The sequence below is a fragment of the Aristolochia californica genome, unplaced genomic scaffold (genome assembly GCF_029961685.1).
Source record: "Aristolochia californica isolate CCGP_79_NKW_82.1479 unplaced genomic scaffold, dmAriCali1.0.hap1 SCAF_9, whole genome shotgun sequence".
Lineage (NCBI taxonomy): Eukaryota > Viridiplantae > Streptophyta > Magnoliopsida > Piperales > Aristolochiaceae > Aristolochia > Aristolochia californica.
The window spans coordinates 5,137,688-5,162,296 of NW_027182290.1; the positions used below are offsets into that span (position 1 = coordinate 5,137,688).

Sequence of the window (24,609 nt, forward strand, 5' to 3'; positions counted from 1 at the left end):
AAAGAAATTAATCTCAGGGGAAAAATCATAATTTTAATAAAAAATTGGAAAATTATTGATCATACTAAATATTATGGATATTCTAATTTTCATAAATGGTTTTTCAAAAATATTTTAAAATTATTTTACAATTTTTTTGAATATTTTAAAATTTTTTATGGGAATTAGGCCCCACATATTAGTGTAGTCGTGGCAGTGGTTTCTCAAGACGGGGTGAATTGAGATTTAAAATTAAAACTCTAAGATTCATATAAGGTGCAATCAAAATAAATGATAAGGAAGATTAAAACACATGCACACAACCATAAGAGAATGATGTTTTGTTACTGATATTCCCCTATTGGTAGTCACCACCCATCAACCATTGCTCAAAAAAATTTCACTAATAGCTCTATTAGCTAAAAAATACAAAGAAATTTAGGTTCTCTCCAAGCCACGTGTAATCCCCAATTACACAAATTGATCTCTCCCTAAGAGATTCAATTGCATAACTAGATTTTGGCTCTAGCAGACACTTCTTTTCTAGATTACAGGCACTAGAATGCCAATTGATCTAGATTTAAGGTATTAAAGAACCTATACAGAGAAAATGTATAAAAATACAAAAGAGAAAATCAAACTTATAACTTCTTTATGTAGTGATAGCTCTTCTCCAAGTAAGATTCAAGCTTCCAAATCTTTAAGCACATAATACAAATTGCTTGAAGCATGATGAAACTATTGAATGCAAGGAAATTTGAGAGAGGAAGAAGAATTTGAGAAAGTGTAATATTTTTTATCAAAAAGGGTAAAATAGGAATTTGAAGCATAAAATATTTTTCAAGAGATTTAATATGTCAATATAAGCTCAATTCCTAATCATCTACAAGTTTGGGGGACTGTTTATAAGTTTCCCATCCAAACTAGCTGTTTTTTTCCCTATAACCAAAATGCCAATAAACATATTAATCGATAAAGGAAAAGGTATAATCAATCAATCATGATTAATGACTATATTTTTATGACTCTTTAGGCTTGTTGATCGATCATAGCATCAATCAATAAGTTTTCTTGTCTTTGAGAAAATCATGATTGATCAATCAATCTTTCCTGATTGACCGATCATGTTTTATAGCCTTGGCCATGCAGAAGTCAGTATGATAGATCAATATAGTGGATATTATTAGGAATTAGATGCCCTAATTCAATACTAAAGAGAGTAATAATAATCATAGGAGAAGAAATAATCAAGCACGAAAACACAATGTTTATACATGTTCGCCTCAAGGTGAGGCTACGTCTAATCTTTTGCAACTACAATAATTTACTATGATGATGATGTAGTTTACAAGAGAAATCGATCATGCTTTATAACTCACTCTATCATAGTTCTATCTAATCAACACTATGGGTATGATCCATCATGCTTTATATTTTTGCCAGACCGCACTTTGCATGATTGATCATCCCAGTTATCAATATTTTGAAATGGCTTCTAAGCATGATAAAGTTTATTCTAAAGTGTTCTAGCAGGCTTTAACCATTAGTATGCATAAGCTAAAAACGATTTTGAAAATATTTATGCCCTAATTCTTTTTCTTGGATTCAAGGATCGGTATAATACAAAAATATGATATTTGAGTTTCAAGTGAAATTTATATTGGTGAAAACTTATGTTATAATTCCAAAAAAATTCTATAATATTTATATGAAGTTTTTTAGTATAGTTTTGAAAATATGAATATGCTTAAACAATCATATTTTGATTGACTATCTACTTACATGTTAGAGTTCTTTATTTGTTCTATTTGACTTTCACTCTAGTCTTCAAGACTTCAGTTTTCTTCGTTTTGCAAGTTCTTCTTCTTAGCACTATCTTCAATGTTGTTTTGCTTCGGGCTATTGATTTTGCAACTTGATTGATCATTCTTTTGTCTTGAGACTTTGTCATAGTGGCACACTTTCAAGGTACCCATTTGTTATCATCAAAATAATGGACATCAACATGATTATACCATTTGGTCTAACAATCTCACCCTTTTTTTTATGATGACAAATTCCCTAGCTTGAAGATTATAAACATTAAAAATATATGCTGATAATTTTGGAGATGGTATGATATTGCTAAAGAATTATGTTTCTATGCATATTCCAAAATTTGTCAACAGTATGAAATGAAGTCCTACATATTCTAATGTTACAGCACAATGTCTAATTTCCTAAATAAGGGATTTCCCCTAGATTTATACATGCATGGAAATCAACTCCCCCTTAATTTATGCATGTAAGGGTTGTTGTTATAATGTATTCCTATTTAGTGTATACTAACTCCCCCTTAATCTAAACTACCATTTTTCTCTCCCTTTTTGTCATACATCAAAAAGATGATATTCAAGTAAGGCAAAAGTAGAGAAAAAGAAGAGGAATGTCTAGCTTAGACTTTCTCCTAAAGTTTCCAATTTAAATTAATTTTTAATGGGGATACCCTAAATTATTACTTATCTTGAGCTAGCTAGTCTAAGGACGATTACTCATGCCAATTCTCCTCCCAACTTAGAGAACCAATGAAATCCAAGGGCTTGTAGAACTTATCATTCATTATTTTTTATTAGGAAAAAGTTCACTTTTGATTGGCCTAATTTGAACCAATTCTCAAGTAAAACACTATCCAATTTCAATGTGTTTGGATCAAGGATAGTGAACCAAATTCTTACTTAAATTGATGGTACAAATTGTCACAATAAATAGGAATTTCATCTTTGATTCAATCCAATCTAAGAATTATTGTTTCATTCATAAGAGTACCAAATTAATTCTAAGAGCCATAGAATGTTGTTTTTTTTTTTTAAAAAAAAAAGTTAGGAAACTTGCATGTTTTGTATCATTTGGAAACTACCATAAATACTCTTCTATTTTTAATTAGTCAAATCAGCATTAGAGTACCAAATTAATTCTAAGATTAAATTGTGAGTACCAAATACCTAAGTACCTAAAATAAATTATTTTACAACCATTTGGTGTGATTCTTTAGGACTGAATCAGAATCTAACACATAGGCTAAACTATAAGCATAATACACTACCTGCCAAGAGAGGTACAACCCTAATATGTTTCTATTTAGTTTTTTATTCTATGGGTCTTCACCGAGTCATCCTAGTCAACCTTCAAGGATGCAGTCATGGGTGTGCTAGTAGGTTTCAAATTGTATTACCAATTTGAACCACCTAAAGTCCAAGGAAGAATGAAAGTTCAGTCATCAACTTCATTCCTTATGACTTTAGCAAATTCTTCGTAGGAGGTCAACCAATAATATTCACATAGATTTGGACAATATTTAAAATCTTGTTCATGACACAAGGTAAGCAGGGTTTTATTCATATTTTTTTCTACCCATTTTGTTATAAGAATTCACTAAGTCATGAGCTCAAAGAGCTCGCTTCAAACAATACAACGCATACAATATCTATATATATGGTTTGGCTTCCTCCATTTATTTTTGAGTTGTAGAATATTATTATAACCTGACATTGAAAAAATGAGATTGGTTGAGACAGAAAAGAGGGTCTCACCTCTCTAAATACAACAATATGATTTGCAGTTTTGTTATTAGTCTAAGTCTACAAGGTTTTATCATCTACCCCTAGACCTATGTGCTTTGTGAATATCACTTTTTTCAAGTTTTTTATACTATTTATCACTGAGATCTTCACAACTCTAGGAAGGGTGAATGTCAAAAACCACTTTATCATAAGTAGGCAAATTTTAATTAAAATAAGCAAATACAAAACACTCTTTGAGCTATTATAGCCAATAAGATGAGAATTATTTATACCCAGGTTTTTATACAAGTATAAGAATCAAACATAAAAATCATGCATATAATCAAACTTTCAAGTGAAAATTGATTTATAGGCATGAGATGAGATTCTCAAACCCTTGATAGAGATAAAAAAACACGAGCACATTAATTCCATAGTAAAAGCTACCTAAGTAATAATGTCTTTTGAGCATTTAATCGAGTTTTGTCCTTTTTAACTCCCCCAACTCATTAGCTTTTATTGTCCAAGTAAGGCTAATGGCAATGTAAGCCTATTTGCCTACACCAAGAAATCACAATAATCCTTTCATGTTCTTGACATGGTTGGCTTATGAGATTTTCAATATATTTTCATAAACTAGGCAAAAGGTGTCCAAACTAACCAAATATCTAAGATATCACATTTAATCCTATTCTGGGCTACATAAGCTCCCATGGTAGTAGGACCAAAAAATTCTAATAGTCTTCTAATTGGGTCCTAATACATCCTATTAGACTTGATTAGTTTGTATAGAGACACATAATTTCTTAGGTTTTATTTCTCTAAAAAACTAACCTTTCCCTCAACATGTAATCTTTCTAATTCTAGGGAAATACTTGATTACCCAAGTATAGCAAATCATTGATTATCAACTAAGTTCATGTCGACAAAAGTAGTTGATTTACCAATTGTTGATATCGTAAATCAAATTCACTTTGTTGTGCGTATAACTATACTCTAATTTTGAACTTATGAAAATAGGTCTAATTTTCAAATGTATTCTAAGTCAAAAATTCACACAAGTGCTAGACAAATTTTAGTTGATTTGGAATGTTTAATTTTCTAAGATAACTTAATTCCATAAGAAGCAATTCAAGCTTGGTTAATGAGGTAAGGTTAATTCTAGCTTTTAATCCTCATATAACTAGCTTAAATTGATTGTCTCCAAAAATCATTTGAATATTAATTTTTGCTCAAGCTTCTCAAACTAGAAGGGTTTGAATTGTTGCTTTTAGTTTGAACTGGAGACACCTAACTTCCATGGCCTCAATTTATTGACATTTAACCTAAGTCCTTGGATAGTGATAAGTTTGCATTATTTCACATGACACATTCTAAATCAATCAATTGATTTTTTAAGTTAAGTGGTCAAAATAAAGCAACTATCATATGGAGTGTAGATTAAAATATTACTTGGATGAAAATATCAGGCTGATTTTTCCATAGTAAATCAAGGATTCTTGGGTAATTGATTTTACTCCTAGAAAGTCACCCAAAGCTACCTTTATCATATTGATTATAGGGATTAGTATAGTATTATCTATTGGGTAGATGAAAGTAGATGCTTGGAATTGAGGATCAAATTCAACCACTAGTACCATAAGGTCTATGGTATCTAATGTCCAAGAGTGACTTTTATACACTCTAGACACTCCAAAAGACAAGATGTATAATCCTTTCTCCATTTTGAATTCTTATTTGAAGCTATGAGAAGGAAGGGATTGCATCAACACATGGGTAAGGAAAGCTAATCATTTTAAAGAGTTTCTCTTCTGTCTTATTGAGTAAGCCTTATACCCTTATCCCCATAAAGGCTAGTTGTTCTAGTTGACATTGGGGATTCATAATCCCATATAGTGGTTAAGATGGACATGGATTTCAAAATATGAGTTTGAAAAGCCCATGTTTGCATTGAACAACTTTCTACTACAATCCAAAATTTATTATTATTGGGAATAAGAAATAGTAAGATTACACAAGTGGATTGAAAAAAGTACATCAGACTCTACAAATTCATATTTGTTTTAGCAATTATGTTGCCAACGTGGAAGAGTTGTATCACCTATGTTTTCATTGACACCAACATAGTACAAGATTTATTTGATGGAAAATTGGATCAAGATGGGAATAATTTAAAAAAATCAAATTTAGAAATATAATTCTATGTGTTTTTTTTTCTTCAATAGATAGTAAGATTGGTAACATTGTGAATGATGGTAGAGAGTCATATGCATTCAAAATTATAGGCACAAATTATCATACATTCGATCTTTATTTCCAAATAGAGGATATCGGCCAAAATTTGCACAATTATGTATTTATAATATTGATCATGAAGTTCAAAATAGAATTTTTACTTTTGGTAGAGAAGTTTCTAATATGGTTGATTAAAGAATAATAAATAAAATGAAACAAATATTAGATCAAATGAATCCTTATGTTTAAGTATATAGAAGTGTCAAAGATGTAAAACAAGAAAACCTAAGTATCAAAATTACACATATGGATTATCAATTATAGAAAAACAAACGGTTCACAATATAATCTACCAATTCCAAGTGAGGTTACAACATAGAATTCGTTCATTGCTTCCAAATAGAGGACTTCGTCCAAAATTTGCACAATTATGTATTTATAATACTGATCACTAAGTGCAAAATAGAATTTTTACGTTTGGTAAAGAAGTTTCTAATAAGGTTGATTAAAGAATAGTTGATAAAATGAAACAAATACTAGATCAAATGAATCCTTATGTTTAAGTATATAGAAGTGTCAGGGATATAAAACAAGAAAACCTAAGTATTAAAATTACACATGAGGATGATCAATTATGGAAAAACAAATGGTTCACAATATAATCTACCAATTCTAAGTGAATTTACAACATTAATGGTTGGAGCTAAATCAGACCATATAGAATGTAGAAATTTAATATGTTGTACAATCAAAAACATCTTTAAAAAACTCTATGAAAGTTATATGTCAAATACAATATTATTTGTTGTTTCCTCGCAGTGAAAACTGACATCATTGTTCAACACCAATAGTTAATGAAAAAATAGAAGTAGACGTATGGAATATGTTTCAATTAGAGAGTTTTATTCATATAGCTTGCAACAAAGAAAAAAATGAAGGCAAAACTATTTTTCTTGTTTGTCGATTATTCTAACAATTCGTTGTTGATGTATATGCAGTAATAAAAGAAAAGTGTTTAAAATGGGTGAAGACACATAAAAAATAATTGTGGTTTAATCTATATAAAGTCTTAGAAGATACGGTATCTGCATAAGATTATAATGTATCATCTATTGGAAATGTTTACTTCTTCCATCTCCACAATTTGCCCAAGACATGATTCAAATTTATCAAGACGTAATTCATATATGTCAATTTCTCGGTCAAACTGATTTGCTCATCACATTTATTCACAATCGGTATTGGAAGGAAATTATTACTAACCTCCTACCAGGCCAAATATCATTACACGTGTTTTCCATCTAAATCTATGACAACTTCTTAAGATCTAAAAAATGACATCTATTAAAAAATAGTAGGCAGTAAGATTTCGAATTATCAAAATTTAGATTCATAATAATGAAATAACTTTCTTTTTAATTTATAATTTATTTAAATTTATTTTCTCATAAATACATGTTGTTGAAAATAAAAATAGAGGATTATCATATGTACACATAATTCTCACTTTGACTAAAGAGGAGAAAATAAGAAGTCTTGAGAAATATAGTGTACTATTTTAGCTAAATTTTCTTCTAAGGAAATAGATCATGTAGTTTATGACATAGTGGATGTATGATGCATGGCCAATGTGGTGTGCATAAACTTGAAGCAAAATGCATGATAATTGAAAAATATTCAAATAAATTGATAGAAATCAATATGTTATATATGGAAGGTGTAGTGATAGAAGATTTATTATTATCAAAAGGGTTGAATTAGATAATAGATAGGCGATATCATACAAATGCTCATATTAATGTTGAACTATGTGCATATTCGAAGACAATAAAATACATATACAAATACGTGGACAAAGGAAATAATCGAGCTACTACTTATGTATCTAATCGAGTCATATAAAAAAATTCCAAAAATAATAATATGCAAATCTGTTAAACATCTAATAAAGTCAAGCAATACTTAGACTATCGACACATCTCAACCTATTAATCATTTTGGAGAATTTTTAACTTTGCACTACATAAGCATCATCCATTGGTTAAAATATTACAATTTCATTTGCATAATGACCACAACATTGTATTTAGGGGTGGCATCGAGCCGAGTCGAGCCCGAACCTGCCTATGTTCGAGCCGACCTTGATTTAAATATTTCGAGCCGAGCTTAGAGACGAACCTCGTCTCGAGCCTAAAATTGTTATTGAGCTTGAGCCCAAAACTTTTAACCGAATTCGAGCCGAGCTCGAGCTTCTACATATATTTAAAACTTTTCAAAAAATATATATAAAATAAATTATATATAAAATTATGCATATATTTTACATAAAATTGGGTATGACCTCTACATAAAATTGGCCATAACCTATATATATAATGCATGTATAAGATTGGGCATGACCTCTACTTAAAATTAAGCATAATCTATGTATATAATACTTATATAATATTCGACAGGACCTCTATTTAAAAATTGGGCATAATCTATATACATAATACCTGCATAAACACTCCATAAACACTCCATAAAATTGTCTATATATTCCATAAACACTCCATGAAATTGTTTATACAGTCCATACACTCCATAAAATAGTCTAAACACTCCATACACTCCATAATCTACCATTACTCTAATATAAACGCTATGAAGTGAAAAACAAATTGTCCTAAATATATCATCATCATGAATAGAAACTCTACTTATTTCAAGTAGAAAAAATGCACACTTGAGATTTATAATTCCACTCAATTTAGATGAAGCATCGACATGCCAGATAACCCTTCAATTAAATGAGTAGCAATTAATAAGATAATAAGTTTTAATTATTTGGAATGAAACACCAATGTCTCAAAGGTAAACATTTGAGGATCACATATTCATAAATTTGATAAAATCAATAATACTTGAATCTCAAAATAAAGTAATTGAAGCCAAAGTAGTAGTACTTTGAGGAGACTTTAGACAAGTATAATCAATCATTTGAAGAGAAACACGTGAAAAAAATTAGATTAAAAAACATATAAGTCATAAATGGGGTATCAATTTCATTTGTATAGTTTAACAATAAACATGAGAGTAACCGGTGTTGAAACTCAAAATAGTGCAAAGGTTATAAAATGATTTGTTGAATGGAATTTGGATGTTGAAAATAGAAACATAAAAAACATTTATATCAATATAACAAAAAAATATGATATTATGGAAATTATAGAAGATATATTGATTAAAGATTGCGGTGGTGAAGTGCAAAATTTGATCATGTTATATATTCGAATATTTTAAATGAGTATAGGTGCCCTCTATACTTTAAAGAACCAATCATTTAACTCCTAAAAATGAAGATGTTGATAAAAATTCTAGGAGAAAAAGTAACTTATTTAAGTGTGGACACATTAATTCTGCACCAAAGTGATAAAGTGATGATTACATGTCCTAAGGAGAATACTTAAATTCACACAAATTTCTTAGATTTTCAAGTAACTTACTAGGTCTAAAATTTATGCAATCATTATTTCCCTAAAATATGAATCAATCTTTTGGTTTGTAAAATGGGATACATCTTATTATTGTGAAATTAGATCAAATATGTATTGAAGTAAAAGTATTACTATGAGTAATATTATTTAAATTGTTTATATACCAAAGATTATTTTGACTCTAAGTGAAAGTGAGTGTCTATTCATTTTTTGAATAAAATAATTTCCAGGGAGGTTAACATTTTGATAATTAACAAGAGTCAAAATAAAACTTTAGATTATGCAAGATTATATTTACCTGATCCAGTGTCCAGTCGTGGTCAGCTACATGTTGTAGTCTCATGATCATGAACAACCGATTTCTACCACTTAGACACAGATGTTGTATTTAACTTTTTTTTACTGAAATATAAAACAAAATTGCATTGACCATGTAATTGTATTTATTTTATTTACCAATAATTTTTATTTTATGTGAGCATGTTTACAATATGTACATTAAGATTATAGGGTGACATAGACCCAATAAACACTGAACTGTTACTTATATCAACAAAAACTTCAATAGTCTGTTTAACAACTTCCGTGTTAATAAAATGATATGATGATAATAAATATATATACTTATTATAAATAAAAATATATCTACATATTTTTCTAACTATTATTTTATGGAGGCAATTTTTTTACCACAACATCTATCAACTCAATACCGTTAAATTCTTTGATAGATGAAATGAAAAACTACTCAAATAGTAAAATAAATTTTATTAATACTTTATAGAAATATAAAAAAACTAACTACAATTTGCTTATTTTGTAGTACTAATGGTAGAATAAATGCAAAGTCTATTTATTATATTAGGAAAAATAATTTGAATGAAGTAATTTTTTATATTTGAATAAAATTTGCTACAATCACAATATACTTGGAGTTTTTTTTTTTTTTTTTTTTGGATTCTACTTCCAATTTCAATAGGTTTATAATTAAAATACCCAAAATGGACAACTATATATTAAACCATATTAGTATTGCAATGTGAAAATATCTCCAACAACAAGACCTCCTATATGTTTAAAATGTGGGATTAAAAATCCTATTTATGAATGCATGTATTTATTATCATACTATTTTATATGATATGCTTATATAAATATATACTTTTATTATGTATTTCCCCCTATAATTATCATACAAACATAACATTACAAATTCAAAATGGACCATAGATTTTTAAGTTGAGAGATGGAGCAACACAATTTCTTTTAAGTGTATACAAGTAACCAATGTTAAATATTTGATAATTATAAATCTCATAGAAGTTTATTCTAATACTATGATTATGTGTATGTTTCTTTCCAAAAAATACAATCATATATTATGTTCTTGGTACACGTTTAACATATAAATAAAGGTATTTGATATTTTAGATAATCAAAGGTAAATTAATGAAGTTGTAAAGATCATGAATTTCAACCCAGATAGTTCATTTGGTCATTCCAAATGAATTTAAATATATTTTAAAGTTAATTTCAATGCAGATACTAATATATTACTGTTAATACATATAAAGATATCAATATAAGGTTTGTATTCTTAATTTGTATTTACATAATTTATTTTATTTATTTATTTTTATGTTAATCCTTAGCTAAGTCGGTTAAATTACTATTTTAGTATCATTGCCAATTTATATTTAAATTGTGCAATTATATTTATTTTTTATATTGATTTAAATATATAATTTATGTTTTCTTATTTAAAGTGTATATGGTAATTTTAGCTATTTGTTTCATATTGTTATCTTTATTTTCATTATTGTGTCATTTACTTTCTTTAAATTATACCTTTATTTAATGTCATTTCCTCAAATTCATTTTTCTCCTAAAACTGTTTTTAAGTTAATAATATTAATTTAAATAAAAGCTTATACAGTGGAAAATAAATCAAATAACAACACTCAATTGTAAGTACTTATTAGTCAATGTTTCTCATAATTTTATCATCATAATATTGTAATATTTTTATTACACATAGTAACTATATATTCTGTAATATATTGTCACATATTTATACTATATGTGTAATGAAATTGAATCATCTACTTGATATAATCGAGAAGGAAAATAAACCATTTGCACATATCATTCAATGTTTCTAGCTTTTCCCAGGAAGAATGGTCACCAGACTGTAGTCGATTAAAAAAAAAAATTCTACTTGAATGATAGTAGATCATTAATCCAATTTGCACGTGTTGGGAGAGTGTGACACATAAACAAATAATTGGATTTATATAATTTTTAGAATTTTACAAATAATTTGAACACATGAATTTGATATAATTTCTTGTTGGAAGGTGTAAAGTGGGGGATGATATAGTGAAGATGATGGATGTATTATTAATATGATTTGTTGCATGTCTAAATAAATGTAAAATGACTAAGTGTTTGTATTATTTTAAATGATTTTCTATTTATTTAATAATAAGGATCAGTGGGGTGTGGCTACATGAGATGCATGATGCACAGAGTCAGATTTTTTTTAATATTTTAATAATACTTGTTGGAAAATATCCCAACGGCTGAGATCTTCTGTGACGTCACGGTGGGTGGGGGCCCAGGGAAGCCCGATTGTAGAGGAAGAAGAGGGGAGAGAATATTGGTGGTGGGAGGGCAGGACAAAAGGCCTATAAGCCAAAGTTCGTTGTGTATAGGGGATATTTGAAGGGCGTGGGCGAATTGGAGAGAGAAAATTCAACACAAAGAGGCGAGGATTTAAGCAGTTTTTTTTTTTTTTTGGTTTCCTCTCTTCATACGTTTTTCTTTGAGCAACAACAACAACAACACCACAGCAAACAAGGACTCTCTTCTTTCTCTCTCTCTCTCGCCTCTTGCATTCTGTTTCTAGCGCTTGTTTCTCTCTCTCTCTCTCTCTTGGCGCGGATAAACCCCCCTGCCTTTCTCTGTGCCTGCACGGCCTTCTTAAGACCGGATGCCCTTTTCCTTGTTTCCTACTTGCAGCAATTCCGTATCTCTTTCTGTCTTCTGGGTTTCCTCTCCTGTGTTTGGTTTATCTATCAAAGTTCTCGGCATTGGGCAACTGATTCTCTGTGAATCCAACTTTTAGGGTTTCTCGGGTGGATCCTGAGGTGGGGAACCGCTTCGTTTCCCTTTAGTTTTATCGTTCAATCTATTAAACTTGTTCAGCCCTAAATCTTTGTAGTCGGTTTGTAAGAGCTTTTTTGCTCTTGGGGGTATTTTTTTTTTTTACTTTCCTTGTTGTTTCTTTTCGGGTTTCTAGGGTCGTATGGTTTTGTCTATTCTTAATTTAAGTTTTTAGGGTTTGGGGTTCTCTGTTTTTCTTCTGGCATGGTCTCCAATTCAGTCTGGATGGATTTCTTATTGCACTGGTCAGTGTTTGACGGTTAGGGGTTTTTTTTCCTGGTCGCACTCGTGGATGAGAGTGTGCTGTAGGATGAGGGTCTTGTAGGTGAGTTCGTCGTGTGTTCCAAATCCTTTCTCTTTGGGCAATGGAAGGCTAGTGAAGAAATTTCATCCTCTTGCTGTTTGGGTTAGTTCCCATTTGATTACTTTTTCTTCATTACCTAGTATTTTCCCTATCCGGAATTCATTCCATTGCAAAGATTTGAAGGTCGACGCGTGGTTGCCCTTGATATAAAACCAATCTATTGATTTAATTCCATGGGGTTTTTTAGTGTACAGCGGAGAATCATATTTTTTGGTTTTTGAGGCGGTTGGAAATTTTGGATTTTTTATAAGGCCGCCTAGTATCTTTCTGGTTTTGGTAGTGTTTCGTATCTGAAAGAGCTACTCCTGCACTGGAGTAGGGTTTTGGAACTACTATGACAAGTGATGATTCTTTAGGGAGGAATTTAGGGATTAATTTGTACAGCAAGTTGTAGGTCTATTGACAATATTCCATTAGGTAAGAAGGGTATTTAAATCAAATCAGCAAGCGGATTTCTTTTATAATGGTCTGTAATCGTGATGGAAAGAAGTGAGCCTGCATTAGTGCCAGAATGGCTGAAGGGGTCCAATGGAGGCATTACAGGCGGTGGAAGTTCTCTTCACCATTTTGCTTCTTCCTTGCAATCAGGTATTCTTGTTACACTGTGGAGCACTTTGTCTATTGATTCTTATTACCTTCTACGCATATCTTTTTTATGTGACTTCTATTAATATTATTAATTATCTGAATTTGTAGCTAATGCTTTCTCTACTGATATCTATAATGTATTTTTCTGATATAGATGATCTTCACAGCCAACTTTCTGCAAGAAAAAGGTTGTCTGTTAGTTCTAGTGATCATGACACCACTCGTCCTTCTGGTTTCTCGGATAGAATATCCTCGTCTCACTTCCGTAGGAGTTCTAGTAGCAATGGTTCGACAATGCGTGACAAGGACTCAACATCATACACACGGTCTTACACTAGTTTTGGTAGAGCCCATCGTGATAGGGACTGGGAGAAGGACCTAGAGAAAGAGTTTTTACTTTTGGGGGACCATCATGACTTCTCTGATTCTTTGGCACTTCTTACAAATAGGATGGAGAAAGATACTTTGAGACGTTCACGATCTATGGTATCAGGAAAACAGGGTGACGTTTGGCCTAGAAAAGCTGGGAATGAACCAAACAATGGGCCTCTTGTTGGAACCAGTAGCAGCAGTATTGTAAGTCCTATCCATAAGTCTACATTTGAAAGGGATTTTCCATCCCTTGGAGCTGAGGAAAAGGCAACCGTTCCTGAGGTTGGGAGAGTATCTTCTCCTGGTTTGACAGCAGCTTCTCAAAGCCTTCCAATGAGTAGTTCAACGGTTATTGGTGGAGATGGATGGACCTCAGCTTTGGCAGAAGTGCCTGTTATAATTGGAGGGAGTTCGATTCTGTCACCAGTCCCACAGTCTGTTCCAGCAAGTTCAGCCAATGTACCTCCTAGCACTAGCACAGGTCTTAATATGGCTGAAACATTGGCTCAGGCGCCTTCACGGGCTCGGACTGCACCTCAGGTAGTTGAGATTTTTTTTTTTTTGCATCTATTTTTTAATTTTACCTCTATGTCTAATAAATTTGGTCTTGGTTATGCAGTTATCTGTTGAGACTCAAAGGCTAGAGGAGTTGGCTATCAAACAGTCTAGACAATTGATACCAATGACACCTTCGATGCCTAAGACCTCGGTAGGGGAACTACTATTTACATAGCTATTTATTACTTTTCTTATTTTGATGTGACCTAAAAGATTTGTGTTTCTTTCTTTATTCATTTAACAAGAAATGTGGCTACTGTTGCTAAAGTTAAGTATTTGCTTCTACAGTGATTATAAATTACAAAAATTATTTTGCAGCCTCATTTTGGGCTTGTAAAAGTGGTTGAATTATTCATCTGAAATTTATGCAAAAAACTTGAGGTGCCTCTAGAAAATTGGTTCCCTTTGTTCTACTTGGTTTAGTTGAGGGATTTTTACTTATCAAATTAAACTGCTTGATATATTAATTACATATGACACCAAGAATTCAGTGACTCTGATGCTCCATGTCTGTTTCAAAAAGCCTTTTGTTTCCTTTGTTTTTCATCCTTTCTATTGTTAGACATATTTTGTTTCTTTTTAATTTTATAATATTGATGCTCTAAAGCCAAGCTGGCAAATATGAAGATCCACTCAATTTATTTGAAGATACTAAAATTTTCCCCGCTGCATGCTCTAAAGCCAAGCAAAATCGCAAATATGAAGATCCACTCAATTTAATTGAAGAGGCTGAAGTTTTCTACCGCTGCATGCTTTAAAGCCAAGCAAAATGGCAAATATGAAGATCCATTCAATTTAATTGAACATGCTGAAGTTTTCTACCGCTGCATGCTCTTAAGCAAAGCAAAATGGCAAATATGAAGGTCCAGTTAAACTAATTGAAGATGTGGAAATTTTTTACTGCCGCAAGTATAATTTGGATTTCTCTGGAGAACAAATTTTAGAGCTTGATATGTAGGTTAATTACCTGCACTATAACTTATTTCACTACCATATGCCTCTTGTGTGTTTTTCTGTTTTGGGGACAAAATAGCTTTTACTGGTTTAAAGAGAAGGTTGGTTTACAGAACAAAGTTGGGCCATCTATATCTTGGTTGGATCACCCTTTTGTTCTTTTCCATAGCTTTGTTTTGTAATCTGGTGCTTTTTTTTTTAAAAAAAAATCGACAACCAAGGATGTAGGATTAGTGTGCTGAAATAAATGTTCTACTTGATCTTGTGTAGACGGATAGAACATACAGACTGCTTGTGTATCACCCGAGGTTTGTCATTTGAGCTTTGACTGGGTAGGATGGGGGTCTCTATGATGTTTGAGTTTAATGACAGATTTAGAATTTAGAGCTTTACAGAATAAACTCTGTATTGTTAGTGTTACTTTTGACTATTGCATCAATAGTGATGGTATAAATTCGATATGATCATGCATAAATGTGTCAATGCAAGTTCTGGATATCACAAAAATAGCATTTGAACTGCTAGAGTGAGCCCAGAAGCATCATTGCGTTATGTAATAGATACTGTAGCTGGAAAAGCCTTTTGTCTAGTTAGAATGATTAACTCCCTATTTCAAAAAAAAAAAAAAATGAATGTTCTTGCCCACTTTTATGACAAGGTCAAGTAATTTTTTTTAATATCCCAAAAATGAATTGAAGGTGAAAGATTTTTATGGGACAAGTGTTATATCGTTTGGTTAGCTATTAGCTTGGGTTTTAAAGATATTGTTCATTTAGGATCTAGTTTTGGTTTTAGCTGTTTATGAGAAAGATAAGTTCGATGATAATGTGATGAACCTGAGTTGGCTATTTCTTTAAATGAATTTCTTGACCTTTAGGAAAAGATATGACAGCTTTCTGGCAATTCAACCTCATTTAAGCTGTGTATTCACACTTCTGAATTTGGTAAAGCTAAAAAAAGTATTCTTTGAATTTGGTTTCTTATTGGTTTAAATTAATTATGTTCTAGCAGTGATTTTACTATTTTCAGTTCAGTTATGGTTGCTCAAGTGGATAAGTTACTTACGGAGAGTTTCTTTCAGTTTAATCTCTTATTTTCATGCCTCAAGGTTTACAGCTCACTTGTAATCTGTCTTTTGTGGTCATTTATATTATCTCAAAATTTTCTTTAGATAATAAACATCTATGGGACTTTACAACAAATCCTTTAAAAGGTAGGCTTATATCTTCACAAGGTTAGATGCTATTTATTAATTGACTGATTAAAAGTACATGTCCTATGCAGAAACAAGTTTTAACGATCGTCCTATAACCTGTTTTCTTCAAATATGCGTAATTTTGTTGTTGGATGTCGTGGATTTTATTTAGAAGTGTTTTTTTGGTCTTTGAGATGGATGGGAAATCTGCAAAATGCTTAAATTACAAATAGCAGTTGGTGCTACTGTTAGATGTGGGATCCTTCTCTGGATCCAATTTTCAATGTAGGTAATGGTTTTTGGTCTGTGGACCTCTAGAAGTTAATTATAGTCAATGTGCATTTTCAATTTCTTCATTTTGTTTTTCTCTCCTTGTAAAGTATGGTTATCTTATTTCTTTTATTTTTCATCTCATAAAGGACTTCTCCTCAGTAACCTTATACTGGTATGTATTAAAGCCAATGCTTCTGCCTCTTTTTGTGAAACAAATGCCAAAAAAGTAAATGTATTCATCAACATAGTATCTTTGTAGAGTATCTAAAAAGTTTTTTCGCTTGTCACCATAAGAATCTGTTCCTTTGAATGTTTTCAAGAGAAACAATGCATTCATTTTTTATGTGGTTGATTGGTTAATAGTATTTTACACTTCTTAGCATTTGGGGCCTCTACTCCTTTTACTCCTTTGAATTTGGTTTTTGGCTCTTCAATGTTACTTTGTTGAATTTTTTTTGTTATTTTCTTCTATTTATTGTTTCTTATTGAAGTTTGGGTATTTATAACATAATCAATGCTCTTTTAGAAACAAACAAGTGGAAACTTCTTGGATTTGTTGTCACAATATATTCTATTTCTTGTCAGGCAAGCTCTTCAGAAAAACCAAAGCCAAAAGTGTCCAGAGGTAGTGAATTGAGTACAGTAGCAAAAGTTGGTCAGCAGGCATCTCAGCATGTTAACCACACTCACCGTGGGAGCACGAGATCTGATATTCTCAAGCTTTCCCAGTCAAGCAGTAGTAAGCTTCTTGTTCTCAAAGGCCGAGAGAAGAATGGTGTCTCTCCTGCTGCAGTCGCAAAAGAAGCCCCTGGCTCAGCCAATGCTTCTAGACTCGTGCTTGGTGTTGGTCCACCTTCCACCTTTGCTCCTCCTTTGAAGAGTCCGAATGGTGCACAGCCCAAGAAACAAGGCTCCTCTGTCACAGACAGAAGACCCCTATCCCAGGCTCAGAATCGTAATGATTTTTTCAATTCATTGAGGAAGAAAGTTTCTTCTGCAAACCACAATCATTCATCTGCTTCTTCAGATTCAAGCTCTCTAGTGTTGCCAAGCCTCTCAGAGAAGTCTGAGTTACAGATGCCAGACAGTTCATCTGTTCCTGAAGGAAAGGATGCTGCTGTAGTCACACCGGGTTCTGAGGTGGACTGGGAGCCTACCGAGAATGGTGCTCATGTGGCTGGCGATGGAGATGCTTGTGATGAATCTGAGACTTTTTCTGCAGGTGATATAGAGAAGAACTTGGCTCCAGATGATGTTGTTTTTCCAAATGAAGAGGAGGCTGCATTCCTGAAATCACTTGGATGGGAGGAAAATGGTGGGGAGGAAGAAGCTCTGACTGAGGAAGAAATTAAAGCTTTCTATGAAGAGGTAAACTTCTACGTGCGCTGCCCTTTATTTCATTTTCTGGTTTTCTAGCTACGAAGCCAATAACTACCAAAAGTCAAATAATACAATGACCAACTCATCTGTTCATTTTCCCGTTCTACAGTACACGAAGTTGAAGCCATCTGCTAAACTCTGTAGGGGGTCGCAACAGTTGAACAATCTCCCTCTTGAATCACCCGTGGGCTGCTTCGGTGGTACCTCCTCTGTCCTTAGCTCATCAGAATCAGAAGCAGAGCGTGCTTAATACCGACTGTCACGGTCTGGGAAGTGTGAGGTGGATGAAATGGCCGAAGGTTTTGTCATTGACGATATTGAAATTGAAGACATATTGAGAGTGGGTGGATTACCAAATTATCTACTGCAGTGGAGAAATGAAAACAGAGAGGGTGGTGGGGTTCTTTTCTCCCTCTGTTTTTTTTTTTGAAGTGAAAGGCAATAAGTTACTGATATGCTTCAGGCTCTTTGTGAAGTGGCCCTGCTCTGCCGAGCTCAGCCAGCTTTTTCAATTAAAGTTTTTCTCCATTGGCAGGATAGGTTTTTTTCTACGGGGATGGGAAATTGCACAGTTTGGAAAATCAGAGGTTTTTGCTTTCTTTCTTTTTTGGTTTTATCTTATTTATGCCCAATTCAAAAGAAGATTATTATGTTCTGAGTCTTTTAAAAGGAAATCCTTAGTTCAGTTTTGTTCTCTCAATCGAGAAATATTCTGAAGACTGAGAAAACCAGATCTAAAAGTTGCTGTTGAGGAGAATATTATGTTTCTCTTCCTGTACATTTTCCAGCCTTAAGGCTTTCACTATAATTTTAGGAGTAAAAGAGCTACCCTAAATGTTGGGACAATAAAAAAATTTGTTCGACTCTCTAGAGCCATTTAGAGGGCTAGTCATAATCTATATATGCTAGGAAGTCAAGTTGCATGCTTTTATCAGCCTTTTGATTGTCTTCGCTTAGACCAACGTATGAAGGGCTGCACTTGCCCGGATATGACTTAGTCACTCATTCCTTAATTAAATCTTCTTAACTATATAAGTTTGGCTTTAAATGGTTGTACCAATGTGTCTAACTTCATGTGGACTCCCTTGAACTCCTTTACTCTATCAAAACATGTGGCTAAGGGTTCCAAGGATGTTTGTCTTGTGTTTGTCTTTTGTTTATTTTAAACACCTAAGATGCTTGTATTTGCTCACAAAACAAAAAACCTCCAAGAATGCCTCCCCTAAACTGAATAAATATAAAAGTATTGACCTTGATCTCTTCCTTAAAACAATTTAATGTGCACAATTAATCTCACAATTAGTAAACAAGCACATATGATCAAAGTTTTAATGTAGAGGCAGTCCATCATAAGTACACACAAAATTTATTGTGGTAAACAATCCTTTGTTGGATTTCTAATCTATTCCCTAGGTGTTTTGCACATTGACTTTCACACAAAATTTATTGTGGTCAACAATCCTATGTCGGATTTCTAATCTATTCCCTAGGTGTTTTGCACATTGACTTTTACAATATCCGAGTTGCTAATCAACACTTGTAGTAAATTGCTTTTCTAATTCTCCCACCAAGTGTTATGCTACTCAATTAACCACAAGAACCAACTTATATAAGTTCACCCTCCCAAAAATTTATAGCACCAAAGTAGGTTGGTTATCCAATAGCAAACTAAGCAATTCCAACTAGTCCCATAGTACATCAGCAACTCACCAGGCACACTAAGCCTAGACCTAAGAATGATATTTTCGGTATCACCTGCTTATACATGATTGACTACTTAGTAGTAGCATCAAAACTTCACAACCTTTTTTTCCCTCACGAATACAATAGCCAACTAAGCATCAACTTATATTCACAAAGGATTTTACAACAACTTCTCTATAGCCACACAGGGCTACTCTCAAACAAGCGGAAAAAAGGGTGGTCGTGCCTTGCCAAGGCTTAACCTTATTTGCAAGGGTTAGTTACTTATACATTAGCCCTAATAAATTACCTTCTTACTTTGCAAAAATTTCACAGGTCAAACACAAAGAGTAGGCACACTAATCCTAAGTACTTATTCGATGTAATAACAACTCAACAATCCTTCAATGACCAGATTTCAATATATAACGTCAATAAAATTGGATTGGTTTTCAAATAAGGGCAACGCACAAAACAACTTGACTCAAATTAGATTTCACAATACAGGTTCACTAGTTAATGATCGAAACATATAACTAGAATTTAGATTTTCTAGACCAAGATCAATCAATAAATTTTAAAGTACAAGCTCGGTGATACTTGGACTCTGAACAAAATTTCCCAAATATTCAGTGTTGTATAAATATCCACTTTTAAAATGTCTTAGTAAGTCAACATGCTAGAATGACGAGATCTCAACGTATAATTCTAGAAAAAAATGATAAACATATGAAGATTTCAAAATATGAGCTAAAAATACTTACCTCTTTTGTATCTTATTTTTCTAAAACTTAAATCCAATCTCCAAATATATTTCAAAGTGTATATCCACTAGCTTGGACTGGTCTTGGTAGCCTTAGGAGTTGAGGGATTAAGATGTTGGGATAAAATCAACTTAAATATATAGGCAAGTTCTCAATGTTCAAATCTCAATAAAATCTGAATTTAAATTCTTCATAAAATACTTAAAAGGTTTAGTGAAGAAGCCTGTCTAACTAAACTATCCTCATTCGACCAACCGAATGCCCTGAAGAAAAACAAAAGAGAATTTATGAAAACCAGCTCACCAAACTAAGACGACTTAACAACAAGAGAGAGAAAAGTTATTGGAAGCATTCATATGGTGATCCATTGAAATGACCATACCGAATGAAGCTCAATACTGAAAAGAGAAAAAAGTGGCTTCTAATGGATACCGTCCGAGTAGCCCACAATTGTTCAAATTGTGCGTTTCAGAAAGTTGTTGAACGAGATTAAAGGCTTGGTTTAGCAAAGATAAGTCCCAAAAATTTATAATTAACTTATCTATGTGATTAGTAAAACTCATCACAAAAATATTAAGCATTTTATTGTAATTTTAATCAAGAAATACATCAATATTTGAAAAGCACAAAACATCCTTTTCTGAGCCCAAAATTTTAGTTTTTGAGTGTTGAGAACTCAACCATTTAAGTCAATTTCTCCCCAAGATTTTTCACTCTCGACCACTGAGGCAAAAATGACCATTCCTAAGTGCTCTAAATCTCCGACATCAAATTTAGAGATTGATCTAAGCTTTCCAAAATCCCCCACAAAGTTTACTATTGTTTGAGCTTATACGTTGAAATCTTTTTTCTTAGCTTATTTGATGTTGGAATCTTTACTTTCATACTGAGAAATCATATTATACATTCTAGCATATTGATTTTCTTGGGCCTTTGAAGGAGATTATAAATATAACTAAACATTTGGGGGCTTCATTACAAAAGTTTAAGTTTCAACTAGGGGTGGGCACGAGTCGGGGTCAATACTAGAACCCAAAAACCCGACTCTGACCCGATCATTGTTCTCATGACCCCCTTCCCGTCAGGTTCTGTTAAACCCAACATGTCCCCTCCCCATCCCCGTAAACCCGACTTGTCTCAACCCATTTTAGATATCTATCTCGTTTGTGGGTTGGGCTTGGATCGGGTTTAGGAAAAATCATTCCCGACCTAAAACTCGACAGTTTTTTGTTCATGCCCCATTCCTGACCCACATGGTAAAATCAGAAACACGTACTCGAGTTTTTAGGTCAGGTTGGGTTGGGTTCCTCGTAAAACCCTACTCGATGCCTACCCCTAGTTTCAAGCGTTCCTTTACTTTGAAATTCTCTAATTGAACTTGGTTGAGTACATTAAACTTATGTCTTTACACTTTGAAATCATTTACTAAAAGTTCAAATTACTAGCCAAGGTCTTAAACTTTAAAATCATTCATCATATTCAGTTGCTTGCATGACTTTACCCCTATTTGAAAATCTAATCTCTATATTTCATCAAACTAATATTTTGACATATATTCATTTAAGGTCATTTGAGTTGCTATTACATTGATTAGGTACTTAAAGGTTGGTCTACCTATATGTTTGTGCTTAAATTATGAGTGCCTAATTGAGAGTCTTTTATATTGGGTTGAAGTATAAGCATGTAACCCTTGTAAAGTTGACCAAACCTTGTGTAAGTTGAATCATCCCTCTAGGTTTGTACTTGATTGGATCTAACAAGTGATATAAAAGCTAATGTACTTCAAAATTTGTTTCTGAGTTGAGTATTAAAGCTCCTAAGAGAGGTTAAAGAAAACAACAAAATTAGCATCATTCTATTAGGAGTGTGTATTCAGGTATGGCAGTATATGAGAGCATCACATTGTTGGAGGGTCATGAATTTTGCCCCTATAATGTTTGGTGAAACCTAATATAATGTAGAACAAAAGTATTCATTTAGTCTAAGAGCTTAAAAGGGTGAGACAAGTTTAGAGACTGAACGCTAGCTATAACTTGACCTCAATTATGAAGATTGTGGACTCAAACAAAATTGGGTGCCCAAGAGCCCTTGACCACCATGAGTGACAAATGTGTCTCCAACCCAAGCTAAGGATAAAAATTTTGAAATCCCTTTCTAACTTTAGGTGTTTGACTTGTGAAAATCAAAAGGGGCAAACAATTTGATTTGGGAGGAATTCATGTGGAGTATGTGAATTAGATTATTTTTCCAATCTATGAAATAATAGCCAAAAAGAACAAGATTTCAAGAACAAATAACAACAACCAAAAACCATGGAGCTTGAAATACTTAATTTTCAAAAATGGCATCGACACTTTCGAAACCTCTTAGAAATAGAAAAGCAAGGAACTTTAAGACATATTCAAGCAGTAACAACAATAGAGGGACTAAATTAGAAACTCATGGCAGCATCAAGAAAGAGAGTTTTTGAAAACTCAAATTGCAGAAATTAAGAGCTTATTTGGACTCGTATAGTAGAGGAAAAGACAACTTGGCAATAGCTTCATGCAGTAGATTGCAACTTTGAGCAGTAACAAGAAGACCCTAGAAACAATGTTGTCAGAACTGGATCGGACCGACCGGCTCAACTCGGTTGTATTAGAATCAGACCCTTTTTGGTTCTCACATAAGGAAAATGGTTTTTGGCTTCAAACATGTTAGGAGATAAGAAGAAGGGTGGCATATTTGTGATTTAATTTATGATTTAGCCTTTATTTCTAACCCTTATAATACAGGGTATTTATGTAAATATCCACCTTTGAAGTTATTATATTGTGCACGAGGGAGGATTAGGGTTTCACATGGAAACCCTAATTACTTCTCACACTCGAGCTCCTCTCTTCTTCTCTTCTCTCTCTCTCTCTCTGGAATGGTTCTAGTCAAATAATTATTCATCTAGCTTTCTTGTTTAATTTTTCATACCTGAAGTGTGGAACACACAACAACTTGTGTATACATCGTGAGGAAGAAGATATACTTTAGCACCGGTTCTACCCGAGTCTCAGACCGGCCTCACTCGAGTTCAGCCAAGTTAATCCGGGTCAACTCGGTTTCAAAAGAAAAAAAAAATATATATATATATATATATATATATATAATATTGTGGAAATATATTATTAATACTACGTAAAAATTCATCTTGTGTTATTAATAAAATAATATTTTATTTATTCATTATATTTATTTTGGTTTAATTAACCCATTTTTATAATTAATAAAACTAATGGTTTTAAATTTAACGAAAAAATATTATTAATTCATAATACGTAAAAATATATAGTGTGTTAAAGTTAGTATTTGATCAATTCTTTTTGTCTAATCATTCCTTTTTATGTTAAAGTATATCTTATGTTATCAATAAATTAATAACTTAATTTATTATATTCGTTTATGTTATTTTTAACTTTATTTATTTATTTTTATAATTAATCATATGTACAGTTAATTGACTCACGTAATTATTGTATTAATGTGCAATAAACTGCAATCATTAAATAATATAATATCTAATTTAATTAATTAGTATGTTAATATATTTTAATTATACATTAAATTATTTATTAGTGTAGTAATCATGTTTGTTTTAACTAATTTGGGGTTTAGGTATTATATTTTAATTAAGTATACAAGTTACTCATTCTCTTGTTTTTTATATTTTTCTCATTTTGTGGCACTAACATTAGAAACTGTTTTCCTGTGCACATGAACTCGTCCATTCTAACACCAAATTTGAAGTTGAAATTCATATAGATGATTCAAATGAATTTAAAGTTGAAATTCATGTGCCATGTTTGTTGACTAACCCCCCCTCAGTCAATTACTTTAAAATGAAGCTTTATAACATTATATGCATGCATATTGTCGCCATACCAGAATACTTTTGTCACAAACCGAGAATTACTAGAAGCCAAATCTTGTGTGTGATGCTTCTAACGTGAAGTTTTCAGAATCAGGAAGATTCATATTCATTCTCCTGGAGAGTTATCTTATGTTATTCATGGTAGTTGAATACCTTCACCTATAAAGTCGCCTGTAAGTTTTG

At 32.2% G+C, this 24,609-nt stretch overlaps 1 protein-coding gene across 1 annotated transcript; it reads left to right on the forward strand.

Moving 5' to 3' along the window:
- Positions 1-11,972: 11,972 nt before the first annotated feature.
- LOC137941665 (flocculation protein FLO11-like) lies at positions 11,973-18,781 on the forward strand. The gene is made up of 5 exons (XM_068787168.1): positions 11,973-13,349; positions 13,504-14,261; positions 14,341-14,430; positions 17,287-18,069; positions 18,191-18,781. Exons 1-5 carry the CDS (start codon positions 13,241-13,243, stop codon positions 18,329-18,331), a joined length of 1,881 nt encoding a protein of 626 aa, XP_068643269.1. The 5' UTR covers positions 11,973-13,240; the 3' UTR covers positions 18,332-18,781.
- Positions 18,782-24,609: the final 5,828 nt, after the last annotated feature.